At 41.5% G+C, this 18,116-nt stretch overlaps 6 protein-coding genes across 7 annotated transcripts; 3 read left to right on the plus strand and 3 right to left on the minus strand.

Moving 5' to 3' along the window:
• Window positions 1-338: 338 nt before the first annotated feature.
• Window positions 339-4,211, plus strand: LOC129796985 (sarcosine dehydrogenase, mitochondrial). The gene is made up of 6 exons (XM_055839180.1): window positions 339-640; window positions 712-2,156; window positions 2,243-2,385; window positions 2,450-2,704; window positions 3,327-3,762; window positions 3,839-4,211. The coding sequence occupies exons 1-6, from the start codon at window positions 505-507 to the stop codon at window positions 4,097-4,099; spliced, it is 2,676 nt and encodes an 891-aa protein (XP_055695155.1). The 5' UTR covers window positions 339-504; the 3' UTR covers window positions 4,100-4,211.
• Window positions 4,136-7,564, minus strand: LOC129796983 (ATP-dependent DNA helicase Q5-like). Its single transcript, XM_055839177.1, has 3 exons — window positions 7,366-7,564; window positions 4,714-7,293; window positions 4,136-4,288 (listed from the first exon to the last, which is right to left on the minus strand). Exons 1-3 carry the CDS (start codon window positions 7,481-7,483, stop codon window positions 4,209-4,211), a joined length of 2,778 nt encoding a protein of 925 aa, XP_055695152.1. The 5' UTR covers window positions 7,484-7,564; the 3' UTR covers window positions 4,136-4,208.
• Window positions 7,565-7,622: 58 nt separating this feature from the next.
• Window positions 7,623-8,787, plus strand: LOC129797043 (protein KTI12 homolog). The gene is made up of 2 exons (XM_055839288.1): window positions 7,623-8,318; window positions 8,459-8,787. The coding sequence occupies exons 1-2, from the start codon at window positions 7,710-7,712 to the stop codon at window positions 8,744-8,746; spliced, it is 897 nt and encodes a 298-aa protein (XP_055695263.1). The 5' UTR covers window positions 7,623-7,709; the 3' UTR covers window positions 8,747-8,787.
• Window positions 8,320-10,665, minus strand: LOC129797029 (carnosine N-methyltransferase). Of its 2 annotated transcripts, none has more exons than XM_055839268.1 (6): window positions 10,410-10,665; window positions 10,058-10,316; window positions 9,824-9,942; window positions 9,606-9,746; window positions 9,262-9,519; window positions 8,320-9,172 (listed from the first exon to the last, which is right to left on the minus strand). In XM_055839268.1, exons 1-6 carry the CDS (start codon window positions 10,508-10,510, stop codon window positions 8,884-8,886), a joined length of 1,167 nt encoding a protein of 388 aa, XP_055695243.1. In that variant the 5' UTR covers window positions 10,511-10,665; the 3' UTR covers window positions 8,320-8,883. The 2 variants fall into 2 exon arrangements, with proteins under 2 accessions (XP_055695243.1, XP_055695242.1); XM_055839267.1 differs by having other exon boundaries at window positions 9,824-9,975; window positions 10,410-10,645.
• A 210-nt stretch (window positions 10,666-10,875) lies between these two features.
• Window positions 10,876-14,186, plus strand: LOC129796992 (uncharacterized). The gene is made up of 4 exons (XM_055839192.1): window positions 10,876-11,079; window positions 11,140-12,047; window positions 12,119-12,199; window positions 12,911-14,186. Exons 1-4 carry the CDS (start codon window positions 10,990-10,992, stop codon window positions 14,103-14,105), a joined length of 2,274 nt encoding a protein of 757 aa, XP_055695167.1. The 5' UTR covers window positions 10,876-10,989; the 3' UTR covers window positions 14,106-14,186.
• On the minus strand, window positions 14,174-17,984 carry LOC129796978 (uncharacterized). Its single transcript, XM_055839164.1, has 5 exons — window positions 17,631-17,984; window positions 16,357-17,369; window positions 16,085-16,282; window positions 14,800-16,019; window positions 14,174-14,739 (listed from the first exon to the last, which is right to left on the minus strand). The coding sequence occupies exons 1-5, from the start codon at window positions 17,802-17,804 to the stop codon at window positions 14,354-14,356; spliced, it is 2,991 nt and encodes a 996-aa protein (XP_055695139.1). The 5' UTR covers window positions 17,805-17,984; the 3' UTR covers window positions 14,174-14,353.
• Between the last annotated feature and the right edge of the window lie 132 nt (window positions 17,985-18,116).

Consider the following 18,116-nt stretch of genomic DNA (forward strand, 5'->3'; position numbering starts at 1 on the left):
GTTTGATGGGGAACACAGCACAAAAAAATCATCTTAAAGCGGTTTTGACGATATTTTGCGTTCATTTCAATCGTCTTATCATGTGAGCTACATGGGATGTGCCCCCAACGAACTGGGGTGCTTATTCGTCAGCTTAAGCTTTTGCATTTTGCTCTGTAACATAAAACGACACAAAAGCTGACTCGTGTGATTATTGGCGCGAGATCAACTTCAATATTTTCATTGCTTTATACACAATCAAAGTTTTCTTTTTTTTTCTTTTGGGTAGAAGGGAGGGTTATCAAATCATTCAGACCGGGTTCATCATATGGGAAATGATCGTGGCAGAACCTTCCCGTGCCGCCCCACCAACGAGCATGTAGGTCTTGTAAATTGTAAAAGCTCATGATTATTTCGCGACAGGCTCAGTGTGCAAATCATCTTAAGAGCATAAAGTTGCTTCATCACTTCCTTGTAACGTATATTTGTGTTTAAGAAGAAAAAGGAAAAGTGTTGTGGATCAATATGATCCGTTTCAGAGGATATTCTCTAGCAAAAAAATTATCCTTGAGTGCAGTGTCGCAGAGATTTTCCTCAACTAGTACTTCGTTTGAAAGAAAAAATCATGTTTTACCCTATAGTGCAGATGTCGTTATAATTGGTAAAAAAAAATCGCTAATTAAAAGTTTTAATGTCTTAAAATAAATGTGTTTGAAAATTCGTTCAAAAAAGGTGGAGGATCAGCAGGATGTCATGCACTGTACCATTTAACGAAAAGAGGCATCAAAGCCGTGCTCCTTGAGAGGAGTAAGATAACATCCGGGACAACATGGCATACGGCTGGTCTTGTCTGGCGCCTCCGACCAAATGATGTGGAAATTCAGTTGCTGGCCAGTTCGAGAAATTTATTTATGAATCTCGAATCTGAGAGTGGCCACGATCCAGGGTTCATCATGAATGGTGGTCTTTTCATAGCGCACAACGATGTCAGAATGGACGAATATCGACGCCTAGCAACAATTGGCAAATGCTTCAATATTGAAAGTCATCTCATTAGTCCAGATGAGACGCAAAAACTTTTCCCACTGCTCGATCCCAAAACCTTCACGGGTGCCCTGTATTCCCCTGGGGACGGTGTTATCGATCCAGCAATGCTGTGCACAGCACTCACACGTCAGGCCGTAAAGAATGGTGGACAGGTGTTTGAGGAATGCCCAGTGTTGGATTTAGAAGTTGGCCAAGGATTCCTTGGACCGCAAGATGTTCGTGGAGTTGTAACTCCGTATGGCACTATCAAGACTAATACGGTGGTTAATGCAACCGGAGTATGGGGAAGGGATGTGATTGAGAAATACGGACTGCACCTACCCTTAATTCCAATGCGTCATGCCTACATTGTTACTGAACCCATGGATGGTGTGAAAGGACTACCAAATATTCGTGATCACGACTTTTCTATCTATTTCCGTATCCAAGGTGAATCAATCTGTCTAGGTGGCTATGAAAACTGTCCCATTCTCCTAGATAAGGTCCCCCCTGATTTTCAATTTGGTCTCTACGAACTCGACTGGACTGTGTTTGAATCAAACTACCAAGGAGCTGCAGTTCTATGTCCACCCTTTGAATCAGCAGGCATTAAGAGTACAATTTGTGGGCCAGAATCCTTCACTCCTGACCACAAACCCCTTATGGGATGGGATCGCCGGCTAGACGGGCTCTTCCATTCGTGTGGCTACAATTCAGCTGGAATGATGCTTGGTGGTGGATGTGGGGAACAAGTAGCTGAATGGATCATTAATGGTAGTCCTAGCCTGCATATGTTTCCCTACGATGTAACTCGTTTCCTCCCCAAACAAACCCGTGATCACAACTGGGCCACAGAGAGAAGCCACGAGAGCTATGCGAAAAACTACTCAATCGTCTTCCCCTACGATCAACCACTAGCAGGACGAAATTTCATTCAAGATCCCTTCCATCGGCAAATGATTCAGTATTTCGCGGTAATGGAGGAGAAACAGGGTTGGGAACGACCTGGTTACTTCCTCACTGATTCCTTTGCTAAAGTCCCTCCATATCATTGGTACGGTAGCTACGGACACAAAAAGCCCGCTGATTCATCGTATGAAGAGCAACTCAAAGCAGACTACCGCTTTGGTTTCTCAGAAAATCATGACCTAGTAAGCCTACATTCCCATGCTTCTTCTCTAATCTAACTTTTCTTTATCACTTTTTTTTATATTCGCATTTTTGTTATTTACAACAGATTGGAGAGGAAGCTACGGCGTGTCGAAACAATGTTGTGGTTTTCAATTTAAGCTACTTCTGCAAAGTCTACCTAACAGGACGCGATGCTGACAAGGCTGCTGAATACCTCTTCACAGGAGACACCGCCAAGTCCATAAACAAGTTAGAGAGGCAAATTTGTAATTGAAAATTCCTTCAAATGAAGAATTTATTCCTACTTTTAAAGAACCATCTACACGTGTGCCCTCAACGATCGCGGTGGTGTAGAAGCTGATGTAACCGTCAGTGTTATCGATTCCGGCATTGGGGAACCCCATGCACCCATCCTGAAGCGACCTGGATACTACATTGTTGCCGGTGGTGCATCGGCATATCACACAATAACTCATCTCAAGTATGCAATCCTAGATAAAGCCTTCAGGGCGCAGATTACGGATGTTACACAAGACTTGGGAGTCCTGTCTCTTCAGGGGAGGAACAGGTGAGTTTATTCTCCCAAAAATATTAAACTTTTCCATAAAAATAACACGGAAAGATCAATTTTAAAAATTCTAAATCATAGATAAGGATGAATTCAAAAGTGATAGTTTCCTTGATATGCATAATCTGCATAATCTTTGATTTAATTTTTAAAAGCATTTGTTTGTGTTTTCAATCATGAATTTCTATTCAGGGAAATGTTTTCTAAACAGTCGCATTTCTTTGTACACGTATCAGCTGTTGATGATATTTGAAATAACTCAGATAATCTTTGTTGATGCTTATGTTGTTAACATATTTTTTAACAGTATTTACATGATCAAAACAAACAGCGAATGAGAAGTAATATCAAGCTTTGTGAGCAAAATTAAAAGAATGTTAAAACCGGTTAAAAATGGATTCAAAGTAGGATTTATTGGGAATCAAGATCGATGAAACTTAGATAGATTAGTTTGATGTTCCTTTTCTAATATTTATCATTTCTAACACTTAACGTTTATTGTAACGTGTAACGTTTTAACACCATTTTAAAAGAAATTTATGTAAATGAAGTCTTTGGACTTTACTATTATTACTTTTATAATAATAATAATGTTTACTTACTTGCTTTCTTTCAATTCTAGCCGTGAAATTCTGGAGAAGCTCACAGATTACGATTTAAGTAATGAAAGTCTACCGCCAAACAGCACAGCAATCATGAAGCTAAAACTACCCGCAGGAGAGCAAAATGTTCGAGTAATTCGTGTAAGTTTTGTAGGAGAATTGGGGTATGAATTGCACATCCCCAAAGCATATTGCGAGCAAGTTTTCAACGCCGTAATGGATGCTGGATCACCACTTGGCCTAAGAAATGCCGGCTATCGCTCACTCTATTCGTTGAGCAGTGAAAAGGGATACCATCTATGGGGTTTCGATTTACGTTCCGACGATACACCAATTGAGGCCAATTTGGGCTTTACTTGCCGAAAGACTGGAGACTACAAAGGAAAAGCTGCTATTGATAAGCAACGATCAGAAGGAATTTACAAAAAGCTAGCTTTCTTTACAGTTGATGAACAAGTAAGGATTTAGAGCAAATTATGGGAGGGATTTCTTTTAATTTTATTGGATATTTTTTTTTTAAATTTCAAAATAGATTCCTATTTGGGGACTCGAAGCTGTGTACAGGAATGGAGAAATGGTGGGACATTTGAGACGCGGAGAGTACGGCTACACACTCCAGAAACCAATTGGTCAAGCCTACATCAGGAAGCCAAATGGTGAGAAGATGGATGATGAATTTCTCAAGACTGGAAATTACGAAGTTGAAATTATGGGAAAACTCCACAAAGCCACGTGTCACTTGAGGAGTCCATTTGATAAGAAAAACTCAAGAATTCAGGGCATCTACAATTGAGACAGACTTCCCACACGCGCGCAAAGGAGACTCGTATTAAACGCAAAAATAAAGGCAATTTAATCATTTCAAAAAATAATAAATTGTGCAAAAAATATACACTCACCGGCTACATAAAGTCTTTTTCACTTCGTATAAACGACGTCTTGCTAAAAATATCCTCCACAGTTCGCTTGATCATCGTCTTATCTGGAATAATGAAAGAAGAAAAAAAAAGATTTGTTTTATTTTATAAACGAAATATTAAATCTGGTAAAAACTGGATGTATAAAATGGCGCTTTGACAAAGGAAAACGTGCCAATATTTGTGATTTTTATCGAAAAAATAACGTACGATTTTCTTTTCAACTTTGTGAACTCCCCCAAATTATCTATTTAATGGTTTTCTATTGAGCTAAATGGACTAAGCACGTGCCTAAGTTATTTCTTAGGCCGATCTTTGTACTAAATGAATAAACTCCTTTATAAATAATTAAGTAAGAAGACCAAAAGAGAACTCATAAATTTCCTTTAATATAAAAAATACGCGTGTATCAATGAGCTCATGCGAAAGACGAGAATGTGATAAAGGAATGAATGATAATATATAATGTGTGGAGACAAAACAAACTTACCGGCACGAGTGTCGTAGAACTTGTGTGAAAGATGCTTTGCGAGCTTTTTGAAAATTTCTTTCGATTCAAATCTCTTTTCGCGGTAGTATGGCATCAAGTACCCAACTACAAGCTCAGCCAATTTACTCTTTTGCTCCATAATCTGCTTCATATCTCGCGGAAGTTTCTCCTCTTTTGGCGGTGGCATCACCCTTCGTTCAACTTTCTCCACCTGATCGAGGTATTCTTGGGTTTGAGGTGAGATTTCAATTGGGAGGTCGAATTTGTGTCGCTTCTCTGCTTTCACCTCAACTGGATCATCCTCCGGAGGCCTCTTCTGTGGAATTTCAAACATTCCCCGAAGTTCGAGAGGTAGTTCAATTTTCTCCTTAACTTCAATGGGAACCTCCAAGGTGTCCAAGGGTTTTTCTTCTGGCACATCAGGCAGGGGTTTACTTATTTGAGCAAGGAGTTCACTCAGGGGTGGTGGTTGTAATTTTTCCTCAACATCCGACACCTCATCCTCATCAGAATCAATAGGTTCTGCCTTAATGTCTGATTCTCCGTCCTCCTCATCGGACGATTCAATTGGCTCTACATCCATATTATCCTCTTTCTCCTCCTCCGATTCAATGGTCTCCACCTCAATACCCTGCTCATTTTTAATCTTCTTCTGACTATCGAAGAAACTCTTCAGGGATGTTTGCTTCATGTAGTCCTTTTTGAGGTGCCTCGGTGGCTTTCTCTTCTCCATTGGAGTCTTCGAGGATGCATTCGGCGTATTTTTCATGATATCCCCAGCTTCCCCTCCACGTGGTTCTCTCTTCTTTGGCTTATAGTCCCTAAATGATTCGTAGCATTCAGTTTTCGCCGTTGCCGCCTTTATATCTGCCATCAGCTTAGCCGCTGATCTTCTATACAGTGATATCACTTTATTGTTTGTGAATGCTTTGTACTCCAATTCCACACCAATATCCTCAAAGTCCCTGTAGACAAGAGTTGAGGGAATCGAATCATCTTTCTCACCACATTCGTAGTTCTTTTTGAGAAGATCCGCAATCATGCTGAGATAGCTCTCCCTGAGAGTAATTGTGAGACCAGTAATCTTTGTTTCTGTACTCATTGCATGCTTTACACGCGATATCCGCGCCTGCGGTAGTTCTTTCTCCAGAAATTTCGCTGCATTGAGCCTCCTAGCTGCAAGTTCCTTCTGTATGAGGGATGTTCTCTCCTTTTTCGCCCTTGCTTCCCGATCGGATGGAGATGCATCACTTTCCGTGTATTCAGACTCGATCATTTTCACTGCATTCCTTCCTCCTTCGTAGAGATCATCACCGCAGTTATTGTAATCCAGTGAGATAGCCCCTCCGAGGCGACCAGTGCTGGATAGAGCATGAAATTTCTCAAGAGCTGCTACACTCTCTTTCGGATTCTTGCACACATCGCATCGTTTGACGCAGTTTGGTGGTGAATCTCCGAAGAAATCAGCAAAGAATTTGTGCCGACATTCGACAGTTTCGCAATATTTGATCATTTTTTCAAAATTCTTTAGATTCTGCTTTGCCTTATCGGCTTTCTCGTCAGTTTTTGACTTGGCAATGTCCTGTTTGAGGAGGAATTCAACGGAACTCACCTCGCTGCGACAGTAGTATAGACGACAGTAAGATTTTTTTCCATCTCTCCCTGCTCTTCCGGATTCCTGGTAGTACCCGGCGATACTCTGAGGGATATCCCAGTGAACCACAAAGCGCACAGCAGACTTATCGACTCCCATCCCAAAGGAGATTGTGGCACAAATAACTGGATATTTACCGGACATCCACTCCTCCTGGGCGGCTATCCTTTCTGATGGTTTGAGCCCGGCATGGTAGGGAAATGTCCGAAGCCCATTTTCTGTCAGATTCTTAGCCACCCTCTCCACTTGCTCACGCGTTCGACAATAAATAATTCCACATGGAACGCCCTCATCCCCTGAGCCTTTACACTGCATTATAAACTCCTTGAGATGCTTAAAGTCATTGTTTATGGAGTTCTTGAATATCACATCGTAGAAGAGATTCTCCCGGAAACAGGGTGTTGTAAATCTCGCAATTGGTTCCTTGAAGCGCAAATTCTCCAAAATATCCTTCACAACTTCCTTGGGGGCCGTTGCTGTGAGTGCCACCCAGGGTATTTTTGGGTATTTACTCCTTAAATCACCCAGCTTGAGGTAGTCCTTCCGGAAGTCATGTCCCCACTGTGATACACAGTGGGCTTCATCCACAACAAAGTACGCCACTTTGTTGTAGCTAATCATGTGAGAAAGTAGCTCGGAGAAGATCCATGTAGCTGCAAACTCGGGCGTAATGTACAAGAATTTTATACTGGGTCTAACGGATTTGAGATCCGCAAACACATCAGTCTTCTCCTTCTGTGTCATTTTGGAATTTATCGATTCTGCCCGGATCCTGAGTTTAGCCAGGTGATCCATTTGATCCTTTATCAGGGCAAGTAGTGGTGAAAATACCAATGTTATCTTGTTTTCCTGTAGCACCCCGGGTAGCTGAAAGCACAACGATTTCCCTGATCCAGTGGGCATGGAGATGTACACATCGGATTTCCCTGGAAAATGCATGAAAACATTAACAAAACATTTCCGTCAAAATAAAAACTCCCCCTGAGAAGATACCGCACCTTTTAGTATTGTCTTTATGGCATCTTTTTGTAGTTTTGACCGAAAACCACTGTGGTGGAAGATTTCCTTTAATTTCCTCTCTAATTCAGCTTCACTGTAGTATATTTTCTCACCCATTTTATCACTTTTCTCTGCAATTTTTTTTTATCTCACAGAAAAGCGTGCCAAAGGGCAGAAAAATATTCTTTCGTGCACCTTCGGGTGGGTTTCTGAAAGCCGAATGCGAACCGATACGCAATTTTCGGAAGAAAACTTTACCATAACCTCACTTTATTGTTTACATATTGTTGCGATTTGTAACGAGAAAAAATCAGTAATTTTGAGTAATTTTGAATAAAGGAAAATGCCTTTAATTGTTATGTGTGGAATTCCGAGTAGTGGAAAAACTACTCGAGCGAAAGAGTTGGAAAAATTCTTCAAGGATAAGAAGAATATCACAGTCCACATTGTGTCTGAGAATCAATGCTGCCGGGCGCACAATTTTCTCAAAAATGATCTTTTTATGGATTCCCAGAAGGAGAAGATTATCCGTGCCTCGCTCAAATCGGAAGTAGGACGACTACAGAACACCAAGGATGTCGTTATCTTGGACGCAGGGAACTACATCAAGGGATACCGCTATGAGTTGTATTGCCAAGCAAAAGGAGGACGTGTACCCCAGTGCACGATCCTCTGCAACTTGCCCATAGAAGAGGCTAAAAGTTTCAACAAGAAGCGACCGATTGTTGATGAGAAACTCCCAGAATCTTCAGAATTCAGCGACAACTCTGACGTCCAATATTCCGATAATGTCTTTGATGCACTCTGCCAGAGATTTGAGGAGCCTCAGGGAACAAATCGCTGGGATTCTCCACTTTTTGTGGCACTTGTTGATGAAAAACTCGACTTTGAGAGTATCTACAGTGTCCTATTTGAAAATAAACTCCCCACACCCAATCAATCAACGCAAAATGTAATTATTAATTTTAGTTTTTTCATTTTATTTTATAAGATTATTAAGAATATCGATTTCTCGAGAGATCCATGAGCACAAAACTATTTTCATCTTTGTAATAAAATACTTTTTTTTCTCATTTTGGTCGTATTTTTCAGGCACCCGTCTGTCCGGCAAACTACCTCTATGAACTTGATCAAATAACCCGCGGAATCGTCATGGAAATTGTTGCGTTGAGAAAACAAAGTCCCGGCACAATTTCAGTCTCATACAAAGGATCTGAGGAGCTGATGGTGGATATTCCCCCGGAAATCGGTGTGGCTCAATTGCGGCGGGTTCGTCAATTATTCCTCAATTACATTAAACTCCAATCTTCACCCCCCTCTTTGGATACCCTGCCACAGCTCTTTGTACGTTACATTAATTCAAATTACAATGCAAGTTAAGTATAGAAGAGTTAAAGTAAATAAATGATTAAAAGAATTAAGCCTAAGATTTCATTTTGAAAGAACTGGGACGCGAAAGAAAAATGAAAAATCACACTCGAGCTTAAAAACTAATTAATTTCAAGGAATTGACCTCTTTAACCATCTCTCTCCACCCCATCCACCTCCACATCATTCGTCACGGTTTCATGAGGCTTCTGGCATACAAAGAATACACTGAGGTATTCACTTTGCTGCATTGATTGCGTATTTTGGTTGTACTTTGTGCGCACTCCGCTCTCATTGCGGAGAAATTTAAAGCCAACAGCTTCAATTATGGACTGTAGATCCTCATACGTTGGCTCAATGCTCCCTTCATTGAGTATATCACTGTAGTGATACAGAAGGGGGCCCAAATTCACCCAGATTCCTTCGGGTTTGAGGATTCTAAGAGGGTAAATTAATAACAATAAGTTAGAAAAAGAGCTTAAAAATAATTTAGGGCAGTAAAAGATAAGATTAGCCGTGCGTTTTACCTGTAAATCCTCTCGACGAATTCCACCACATTGTTGGCACAATCAATGAAGAAGCACGTGGCGACGCAATCCCACGCATTCCAGTCATTGTACACTTGCAGAAAATCTCCAGCTACCATATTGAATTCCCCACTCGGTGGAGCTTGAATGGGGCTGACGTCAGGGAAGTGGATTGGCCTTGTCTGGTCTTTTCGCTTCATATTATTCACGTACTGATGAATCCATGGGTGTAACACAAATTGGTCTGCCCACATGCACCTGATGATGGCATTGAGACAATAGATTAGGAATTTTATGTACATTTCAGTGATAGGACGACCCACTCCCCGCGCACGGGAACTCACTTGTTGAGTAGAAAATTCGAAGCGATAAGCATAAAGTAGGAGAATTCGTTGCCTTCGCAAAAGTAGCCACGATAGGCCAATTCATATGCCAATCTCCCCAATCCAGCTCCAGGTACGAGCACCCTTACTCTGCTCACATCCCTATGAGGAAGAATTCCAGATTTCAACAGATAATTGCATTAAATTATTAAAAATCTTTCGGGGTGTGTGCTTCTTACACATCTTCCGGATTGAATGCCTTCATGATGGCATTGATGATTGGTGTGTAACACTGCTCACGCTCCTCAGCACCTTCCGAGCTCCAGTCTCGTACAAAGAGTTTCAGAGTAATTTCCACCTTTAATGATTTAAATGGGTCTACCTGGTGAGACTGTCCATTAGAACATCCACAGATATACATTTAAAAAGGGGACACAGATACAGGAGGACAAGAGGAAATTGCTTTTTCTTACGGTTTCAATCTCATTTGGACGGAATCCCGGTTCAGGATTGCAATTGTTGTGATCACCCGCACACACAGCTTGAACGGGTTCATTGCTGAAGATATTATTCACATCCACAAGGAGCTTTTGGATGATCTTGTAATTCTGATCGATACATTCTCGAATCCTTCGCAGATTCTCCGTGTACCTCTTCAGCATCTGCTGATGATGGGCTGGCAATCGGTTGAGATAAACTTCGGTGGCATTGAGCTTCTGTAAACTGTTAACTCTGAAGAAAAAAAAAAAAGGTCACGAGGTTAACGTGGCATGTCCTCCACCCACCCTGAAAATCCTTTGTCCCTCTTCCTTTATTCTTTCTTACCGATAGTTACGAAAAGCAGCAACGACACTCTCGAAGTTTTTTCGCTCCTCCTCAGCAATTGTGGTGGTTTCGTGGAAGTCATCGAGATTTTCGTGATCCATGGTACCTTTGGCAGTAGCCACGTGCACAAATGAATGCTAAAAAGTGATGAAATCAGGGGGAAAATGTGCACAAAACGGAGCTTCCTTGCGGCTGTTTGCTACACAAAAGACAACAAAACCCTGAAATGTTTTGACAAGTCAAATCCTAGGGGAGGAGTGCTCAATTCAGACCCCTTTTTCTTTTGATTTTACTTTCTAATTTCTTAGAATTCATAGAAAGAATAAAATCTTTTAATGAATGTTTGATTTGATCAGATAAAAGTACATTTCTTTAGCATATTATAAGAGAATTTTTATCAATATTTATTATAAAAAGTGATTTTCCGAAAATCTTTTTAGGGTCGTTGTGTGAGACATTCTCCCCTAAGAGAATTTTCATTCAACGACCAAACACGTGAATTTGACATTTCAATTTTGCTTTCGCGAATTTCATCTTTTCCTCTTGTTTTTCCTCCATTTTCCATTTAAAATTCATTTAAATGGACACAAGTGGTGGCATATTAAATAAACTAAAGGACCTAGGTCCTGAATTATGTATTTATTTCCTGGAAAATTACTTTGAGAATGAGGTAAGAATGTTTTTCTCCAATTTTACTTCAATGAATTCACACGTTTTTTTTTATTCCCAGAATGGTCCTCCATCATTTTTCCACACAATCCCAACTGCTCTGCTAAGGGAACAGGAGACCTACACGAAAGGTCTCCTAGTGCTTGATATCTTCCTCAACTACAGCACCCCGGATTGTCTCAATAAAGCCGGCTCAGCATGGATGACGATGCTGATGAAACACGTTTCACTCGATATGCCCTTCACGTGCTCCGTTGAGCTATCCTACAGGCTCTTGGGGAAAATTATAAACAAGTCTGATGTTGCCAAGGAATTGGCAAAGGCAATCTCAACGAATTTCGCCACCAGACTTGCCCTGAATATTGTGGAGTCCCCGAAAAATTGTCAGCTCGTTGCGCTACAATGCCTCTCATCGTGTTTGCTGCACTCTGGGGGCACATGTAGCCCCCTTCAAGGTCGAATTGAAAAGTACCTTCTCACATTTGTTGATGCACAAGATGAAAATCTCTGCCTTGAGGCTGCACGATGCCTCCTGCTGCTGCAGCAATTGGCTGGTGGAGGTGTTCATGGGGTTAATCATCAAAAAGCCTGGGGGAGGCTTCAAACTCGTCTCTTGGGGAATCTCTCAGACACTCTCAGTGCGATATTTGGCGAAGAACTGTCTGCAGATCCGGAAACGAGCTTTGCACTTCCTGAAATTGATCTGAGTGCTGGTCCACTCAAGAGAACGGTGGATTTGATTCAGAGATTTAAGAATCTGTGCAGTTTCTTCAACGTGGCCCTTTTGGGGGCATTCAAGACAACAAAACCCGTTCAACCTGTGAAGATTTTGAAACTCATATCGAGGACAGTTGAAGCAATGGGGAATTCGGCAAGGAGTAATTTAACTCTTGAGGATGTGGTCATTGTTAATTTGCTACCATCGATGCATGAAAGTATCTTGAATCTTCTCAGGGCTCTTATTGCTTTGTAAGACTTTGCCAAAAATGGATTATGCTGTGAAGATTTATAAAATAATCATTTATTTTTGTTCATTATAGATTACGCGGGAATATGGTACTCTTCAGCAGGAGCATTTGTGCCATTCTCCTATCTTCACTGAAATGTTCGGCTAAATCAATGTGAGTACTACATCTTTTATCTCTCCAGCTTTACTGCAAAGTTTCTTTGAATTGAACATAATTTATTGATAATTTATCCCTTTGCGATAATTTATTGCCTTTTTATCGATATTTATCAGGCAATTGAACACTTTGATAACATTTAATTTCTCCCAATCTACATAAAAACAACGACTATTTTAGATTGATAAAAGATAAGAAAATTATTAGAGAAAAAATTCGAATCAGTGCAGTGGTGTAGTCAGGCAGGACTGTTTAGATAACTAAACATCCTGTATAAGTGCAGGCAAATTTAGACTAAAAATTGTAAGAAGAAATTGAAAAGAACATTTGAAAATGTTATAAAAAACGTCAAACGTTAGAATAAAATTTATGTCAAACGATAAATGAAAAACTCTAGTAGAGAGTCAATAATTTACGCCAAAGGTTTGAAAGAGAATGTCAAACGTTATACAAGAAAAACATCAAATGTTTGACAAGAAAAATGTCAAATGTTAGAAAAGAAACGTCATACGTTAGAATTCTACAAATCAACTGTCAAAAACTGCTAGTTCGAAAGCAAATGAATTAATACGGTTTAATATTCTCAATCTCCATAAACTTTGGACTCCTTATCCGCTCTTTAAATACATTTTAGCGTCCTTTAAATCTCTAAAATACCCCCTTGAATAGATTCCTGGCAAGAAAATTAAAATGAAAAAAACTTTATAGGTCACTCCGTATTGCAACGTACAAACTTTTTGTCTTCTGGTGCAACACTGTAAATGGATCGAGTTGTGTTGAAGATATTTCCGAATCCTTCATTACGTCAATAATTCGGGATACAAAGCCATTTGTACTAAAGGTACAGCTCCAGGTGAATGGGCTAAGTTCAAAGGGGAAGCAGAGCAAAAGGCTCAAGAGAAAACTCGGTGGAAGCCTTGAGAATGAAGCTGAGAAGGAAGACGTCCTTCACAGGCACCTAAATGAGGGGAAATACGAAAAGCTCTGTGCTGAGGCTCTCAATTGCCTCAGGCAGCTTATCAGGTGCGGTAGTTGCTTTATGAAACTCGATCAATTGAAGCGTATTTATGAGCACACAACCACCCTTATTTTGCAAAATGTGGAGATTGACAGGAAGAGGCGACCACTTTATGCTAATCGTGAGTGCCGAAGGAGTTTATTCTTGGTTCTCAAGGAACTTCTTGTGAGCTCGTACACAATCACACTGCCACAGAGTCAGTTCCTGATTCAGGTCTTCAGTCAGGCGCAACATATGGAGATTTGGCATGAAAACAGGATTCTCTGTGTTGAGATTCTTGCGGATTTGGAGAGAGTTATTCATCCGCAAAAGCTGGAATTTAAATTCCCGTCCAGGGAAGAAGTTGCACCGCTTAAATTGAGCAATGGTGATGATCATGAAGTGGAAGACAGGGAAATGGTGTTAGAAGATGAAAAGACTGTCACTCCAGAGCTTCCTGATGCAACGAATCAAGCTGATGAAATAACTTCCGTGACTACTGATGGAGATATTTTAATGAAAAATGACAAGGAAGTGCAGCAGAATCAAGACAAGGACAATAAACCTGATGAGGTAGAGAAGGAAATTGACGAGGAACAAGACAAGATTCCCGAAGACACAAAGGAAGAAGATGAGAAAGAAGCAGAGAAAGTTCAAAACACACAAGCGAGTGTGCTGGAAATCGATTCAAGTGACGACGCTCCCAATGATGATGTCCAGGTTCTCTCAGATGAAGAAGTAGTCTTCCTGCCATCGAATAACCAGAAAAATAATCTTTCTATTCCCGGATCATCAAAGCAAGGAAGTAGTCGTGGACGAAACTCCCCAATAATCCTCGATGAGGACTCCAATGATGATGATGTGAGAAACTTGATGAGTTTCTTTGTTGATGACGTTAATAAGTAGCTTTGTACTTTTTCTAAAAATTATTAAACCCCTTGTATAAAAAACATACAAAAAAGTAATAAAAATTATTTACAAAAAAAATCATAACAATTTTAATTCCAACAAATATCAAAAAAAAATCGACGCTAATTTTTAAAAATACAATAAAAAATCAATTGTCGAGACAATCCTAGCTAAGTATATATAATTTTAGTATGTATACAGATTAAAATCTAAAAGTAATTTATATTTTTAAGAAGAAAAATAATTTATAATTTAGTCTCATGCCTGAAGATCCCAGACTTTCTATCATTGTACAGCTGTATCCTCAGCTGGCGCAGGAGGGCATTGGAGTAGTTGCCAACGTTATCGGGCAAGCAGTTGTCCTCCTCCATGGCACTACTTTCCTGATACGCACTGGCACTCCTCTGGCGTATCACATCACTAGCTGACACATCCGGTGACTCCTTGGGCGTCCCACTGCCATTTAGCATTGCTCGCGGTGATGCAGATTCCCTCAGTCGGATGTCATTCAGGTAGTTCATGGCAGTATCGTTGGCATGGAGTAAGTTGTTGCAATTCAAATTGCGACACATATTCGGTGGAATGTTGTAGTCCTGCTCGGATTCGGTATCCTCAATGCTATCCACATCGCCTGGAAAGTAAGCAAACAAATAAAATTTCCTTGAAATCCCATTAGATATCAATTGCTTACCATCGCTGCTGTTGTTGCTGGTGACAAAGATATCTTCCTGTTTGAGTTTCTTCGATCTATTCCGGCGGTAGTATTTGAATTCCCGCGGTAGTGTGTACGATCGTGGCAGCGAAACTTGACTATCAATGTCAGATGGGCCATTTTGCTGTGCCAGATGATTGAGGAAACTATCATCGTTCCCATTGTAGTGCGAATAATTCCCACCACCATCGCATTTTGTTCCTTTAACCGATCTCTCGAGGTAGTGTGGGGACAGCACGACCTCATTCTCATTCTCCCCCACATACCTCTGATTAGCTATTCCCGGAATGGCAGGACGATCCCGTTGTTGTTGCTGCGGATCACGATTTCGCGGTGGTGGGACTACATTGAAGGGGAATGAGGCTTTATCAATGTAGGATGCTTCGAGATTTGTGCAGTATGTCCCGGTTATTTGTCTCGGACGATGCATTTCCAGTGGAACACCTCTGCTGTAGTTCCTCGCACGATTGAAGACTGTTTCCGGGCTGTAAGCACCTCGATATGTGGGTGGAGGCATGCACCGGCTAGCCTGACTCTCACTGGAATTCATGATCTTCAGCTGCCTCTGCAGGGAATCGGTGATATCAGAATTATCACTGAGTTTCTTTGAGATCTTCTCGGGTTTTTGCTGCAAATACGCACTGGGTGAGTCAACTTTTCGCTTTGATGCTAACGACAGAATATGCGGTAGATTGCTTTCCTTAATCATGGCATTTTCCGGATAATTTTCCGCATAGTTCTGCTGGAGATATGGCAAATCCGCCAGGGAGTCATTCGCATCGGCCATCATGGGATTCGGCCAGCCGAGTGGGGTGATATTCCTGTGATTTTTGGCCTTGGGAATGGGTTCCTTTGGCAGGGATACCTTCGTTCCCCCATCACTACCATTCATTGGTACCGATTGCACGGGCCCCCCAAGTTTTCCCTGTTTAATCTCCTCCTCAATTATTTGCAACTCCGCAAGTTGCTTCTGTTTTTTCTCCTGCAACTTCTGATGGATATCAATGCGGGAACTCACGCTACTCTCATTTTCACTGGATCCCGCGTACTGGAGGGCTGCTATTTGCTTCTTCCAGAATGGCACCATCATTGGACCACTTGGTGGTTGCCCATTCTGCTGGGCACTTGCTGCCAATTCCGTTATCGACAGACTTGGTACGAATGTTGTTGGTTTCTTTTTCTTCCTCTTCGTTGCAGCCCTAAAATAAAATGTACAAGATTGAAATCTCATCATTGAATCTCTTAATATCATTCAATCACTTACATCCCAATGGGATTGATGAATCTGCAGCTGAATACTCCGGGTATCCCTTGGTAGTAGCTCTTGGAATTCAAATCAACCTTTGGGGGAAGTTTATGTTCATGCTCCTTCCCATTGCAGTAGCAATTTCCGCAATTTATCGACGGCTTCGAAGGGTAAATCCCATTAATTTCATACCCAAGACGTCGAATGTGGAAGAATCTGATCAAGAAGAGTAACATACAATTTTTCTTAAGCTTAACTGCCACAAAAAAAGAAAGAAAAGAAGAACTCACCGGTAGTAGAGAAACATAAAAAATATTCCAGCTGCAAAGGTAAGTAGCATAATGACTACAATCCAATACCATCCATCGGGTCTCTCAGCCCAAATGCCAAAGATCCACAATCCCACCAGGAGGAGATTCTCCAGAAACATAACAGTGTAGAAGATGACCATTTTTTGTCGATGATTCACTTCTTGGAGATTTATGTAGGCAAAAACGTAGACAAAGGCAATCAGGGCAGCTAGGAGGCACTTTCTGAACCTCGAGATCCGTTCGCCGTGGAAAACATTCTTCGGAGAGATGATCCACAGGAACATGGACACCCAGTGAAGGATGATTACCAAGAAGGTCCAGTAGTAGTAGAAGGAACCGTAGATAATGAGGGAAATCATGCGTGACGTGATGGTTCCCAAGCGCCAGAGTAGCTGGAAGATTACCCCGAGCCAGGTGAGAATGAGTCGATGAACATTCTGGAGGCGAACATTTTTGCTAAAACTCGCCAGAGCCCAGCAGACACTGAACAACGACAGAGCAGCAGAGACGATGTTGAGCTCCCTGAAGGCATGACTATTGATTGCAGGTGCTTCAGTTCCTTCAACCACCAAACCGCTCACTGTTGTGGATTCCCGAAGGATTTTAGGTCTTAGCTCAGCGGATGCGCCGGCAAAGAGATCTCGTGTCAGATGATCTGACACGAGAATGTGCAACTGCAGGAGAAGCATGGGGGCACTCTCGCAGAAGGCATGTATGAGGCGCAACATACAGAGATCCCTCACTTCGTGCTTTACATTCTGCAGCTCTACAGGTGCCAGGAGCTTTGCGTATCGCCACACAATCCCCACGAGGGTGCAGTGGAGAAGGATGACGATGTTCTTTGGAATGAAGCACCACCGTACTATTTGGGTCACTGATTGCTTCCCATCCTGATGATGTCTCTCGGTGGCCGTTTGGGTGATTGCATGCGCTTGCTGGGTCTTCCGTTGCGTCAAGCGCTCCTTGTTCAGGAACCATCGCAACGAGATGATCTACAGAGGCGGAAAGAATGTTATAATTGCTGCCCTCGAGGGGGTGAAGTGGAAAAATGCGAATGAGTAAAAAAAAAAGAAACACAAAGTGCATTCCCGATGATGACATGCCGAGGTTCAATGATCTAGTACGCGCGCCATGACGATCATTTGGGGCACATTGATCACACACACCAAAAAGCCCCCAATGATGGAATGCATCGCAAAAGTAGAACAGATAAAATGATTTTCAAGACAAAAAAAAAGTACTGCATGATTTACTTGGGATAGGATGAGCGATGAGAGGACAATCACAAATGTGAGGGTGAAATAGATGATCTTCCCACTCTCATACAGTGCATAACTGAAGACAACATTAAAAACAATATCACAAAAGTAGCCAGCTAGCGAGATAACATTGAACAGAAGATCACACAGTGGCAGAAACTCCGTCATGCTTGATAGTACCAATTGCCACGCACTTTGGGCACACTATGGTTCAACTTCCTGCACACGGACACCACGGTAATCCACTCGGTGCCGCACCTTTTCGCGTTTAATCGCACGCAAAAACACACCACGGGAGAAGATCAACAAGTGATCGCGGCCATATTCCTCAAAGATGGCCGCCACTCTGGAATGCCACCCAAATTGGAATTCCATTGTTTGGGTTGCAGACCGATCGCGCATACCGCATTAAACTACTACATAGAAACACATAAATAAATTGATCTTTAATCCTCGATCATCAAAAGAAAAAAAAAACGT

The sequence above is a fragment of the Lutzomyia longipalpis genome, chromosome 1 (assembly GCF_024334085.1).
Source record: "Lutzomyia longipalpis isolate SR_M1_2022 chromosome 1, ASM2433408v1".
Lineage (NCBI taxonomy): Eukaryota > Metazoa > Arthropoda > Insecta > Diptera > Psychodidae > Lutzomyia > Lutzomyia longipalpis.

Excerpts from the sequence above, each read along its gene's own strand:
- LOC129796983 (XM_055839177.1), bottom strand. The coding sequence starts at position 7,483 with ATGGGTGAGAAAATATACTACAGTGAAGCTGAATTAGAGAGGAAATTA. Across the intron at positions 7,294-7,365 it reads CATAAAGACAATACTAAAAG|GGAAATCCGATGTGTACATC; the intron begins GTGCGGTATCTT and ends TGCATTTTCCAG. Across the intron at positions 4,289-4,713 it reads GTTCTACGACACTCGTGCCG|ATAAGACGATGATCAAGCGA; the intron begins GTAAGTTTGTTT and ends TCATTATTCCAG.
- LOC129797029 (XM_055839267.1), bottom strand. The coding sequence starts at position 10,510 with ATGGATCACGAAAATCTCGATGACTTCCACGAAACCACCACAATTGCT. Across the intron at positions 10,317-10,409 it reads GCTGCTTTTCGTAACTATCG|AGTTAACAGTTTACAGAAGC; the intron begins GTAAGAAAGAAT and ends TTTTTTCTTCAG. Across the intron at positions 9,173-9,261 it reads TTCGTCGAGAGGATTTACAG|AATCCTCAAACCCGAAGGAA; the intron begins GTAAAACGCACG and ends TTACCCTCTTAG.
- LOC129796992 (XM_055839192.1), top strand. The coding sequence starts at position 10,990 with ATGGACACAAGTGGTGGCATATTAAATAAACTAAAGGACCTAGGTCCT. Across the intron at positions 11,080-11,139 it reads AAAATTACTTTGAGAATGAG|AATGGTCCTCCATCATTTTT; the intron begins GTAAGAATGTTT and ends TTTTATTCCCAG. Across the intron at positions 12,200-12,910 it reads AAATGTTCGGCTAAATCAAT|GTCACTCCGTATTGCAACGT; the intron begins GTGAGTACTACA and ends AAAACTTTATAG.
- LOC129796985 (XM_055839180.1), top strand. The coding sequence starts at position 505 with ATGATCCGTTTCAGAGGATATTCTCTAGCAAAAAAATTATCCTTGAGT. Across the intron at positions 2,157-2,242 it reads TCTCAGAAAATCATGACCTA|ATTGGAGAGGAAGCTACGGC; the intron begins GTAAGCCTACAT and ends TATTTACAACAG. Across the intron at positions 2,705-3,326 it reads TCTCTTCAGGGGAGGAACAG|CCGTGAAATTCTGGAGAAGC; the intron begins GTGAGTTTATTC and ends TTTCAATTCTAG.
- LOC129796978 (XM_055839164.1), bottom strand. The coding sequence starts at position 17,804 with ATGACGGAGTTTCTGCCACTGTGTGATCTTCTGTTCAATGTTATCTCG. Across the intron at positions 17,370-17,630 it reads CATCGCTCATCCTATCCCAA|ATCATCTCGTTGCGATGGTT; the intron begins GTAAATCATGCA and ends CCGCCTCTGTAG. Across the intron at positions 16,020-16,084 it reads TTCATCAATCCCATTGGGAT|GGCTGCAACGAAGAGGAAGA; the intron begins GTAAGTGATTGA and ends ATTTTATTTTAG.
- LOC129797043 (XM_055839288.1), top strand. The coding sequence starts at position 7,710 with ATGCCTTTAATTGTTATGTGTGGAATTCCGAGTAGTGGAAAAACTACT. Across the intron at positions 8,319-8,458 it reads CCAATCAATCAACGCAAAAT|GCACCCGTCTGTCCGGCAAA; the intron begins GTAATTATTAAT and ends CGTATTTTTCAG.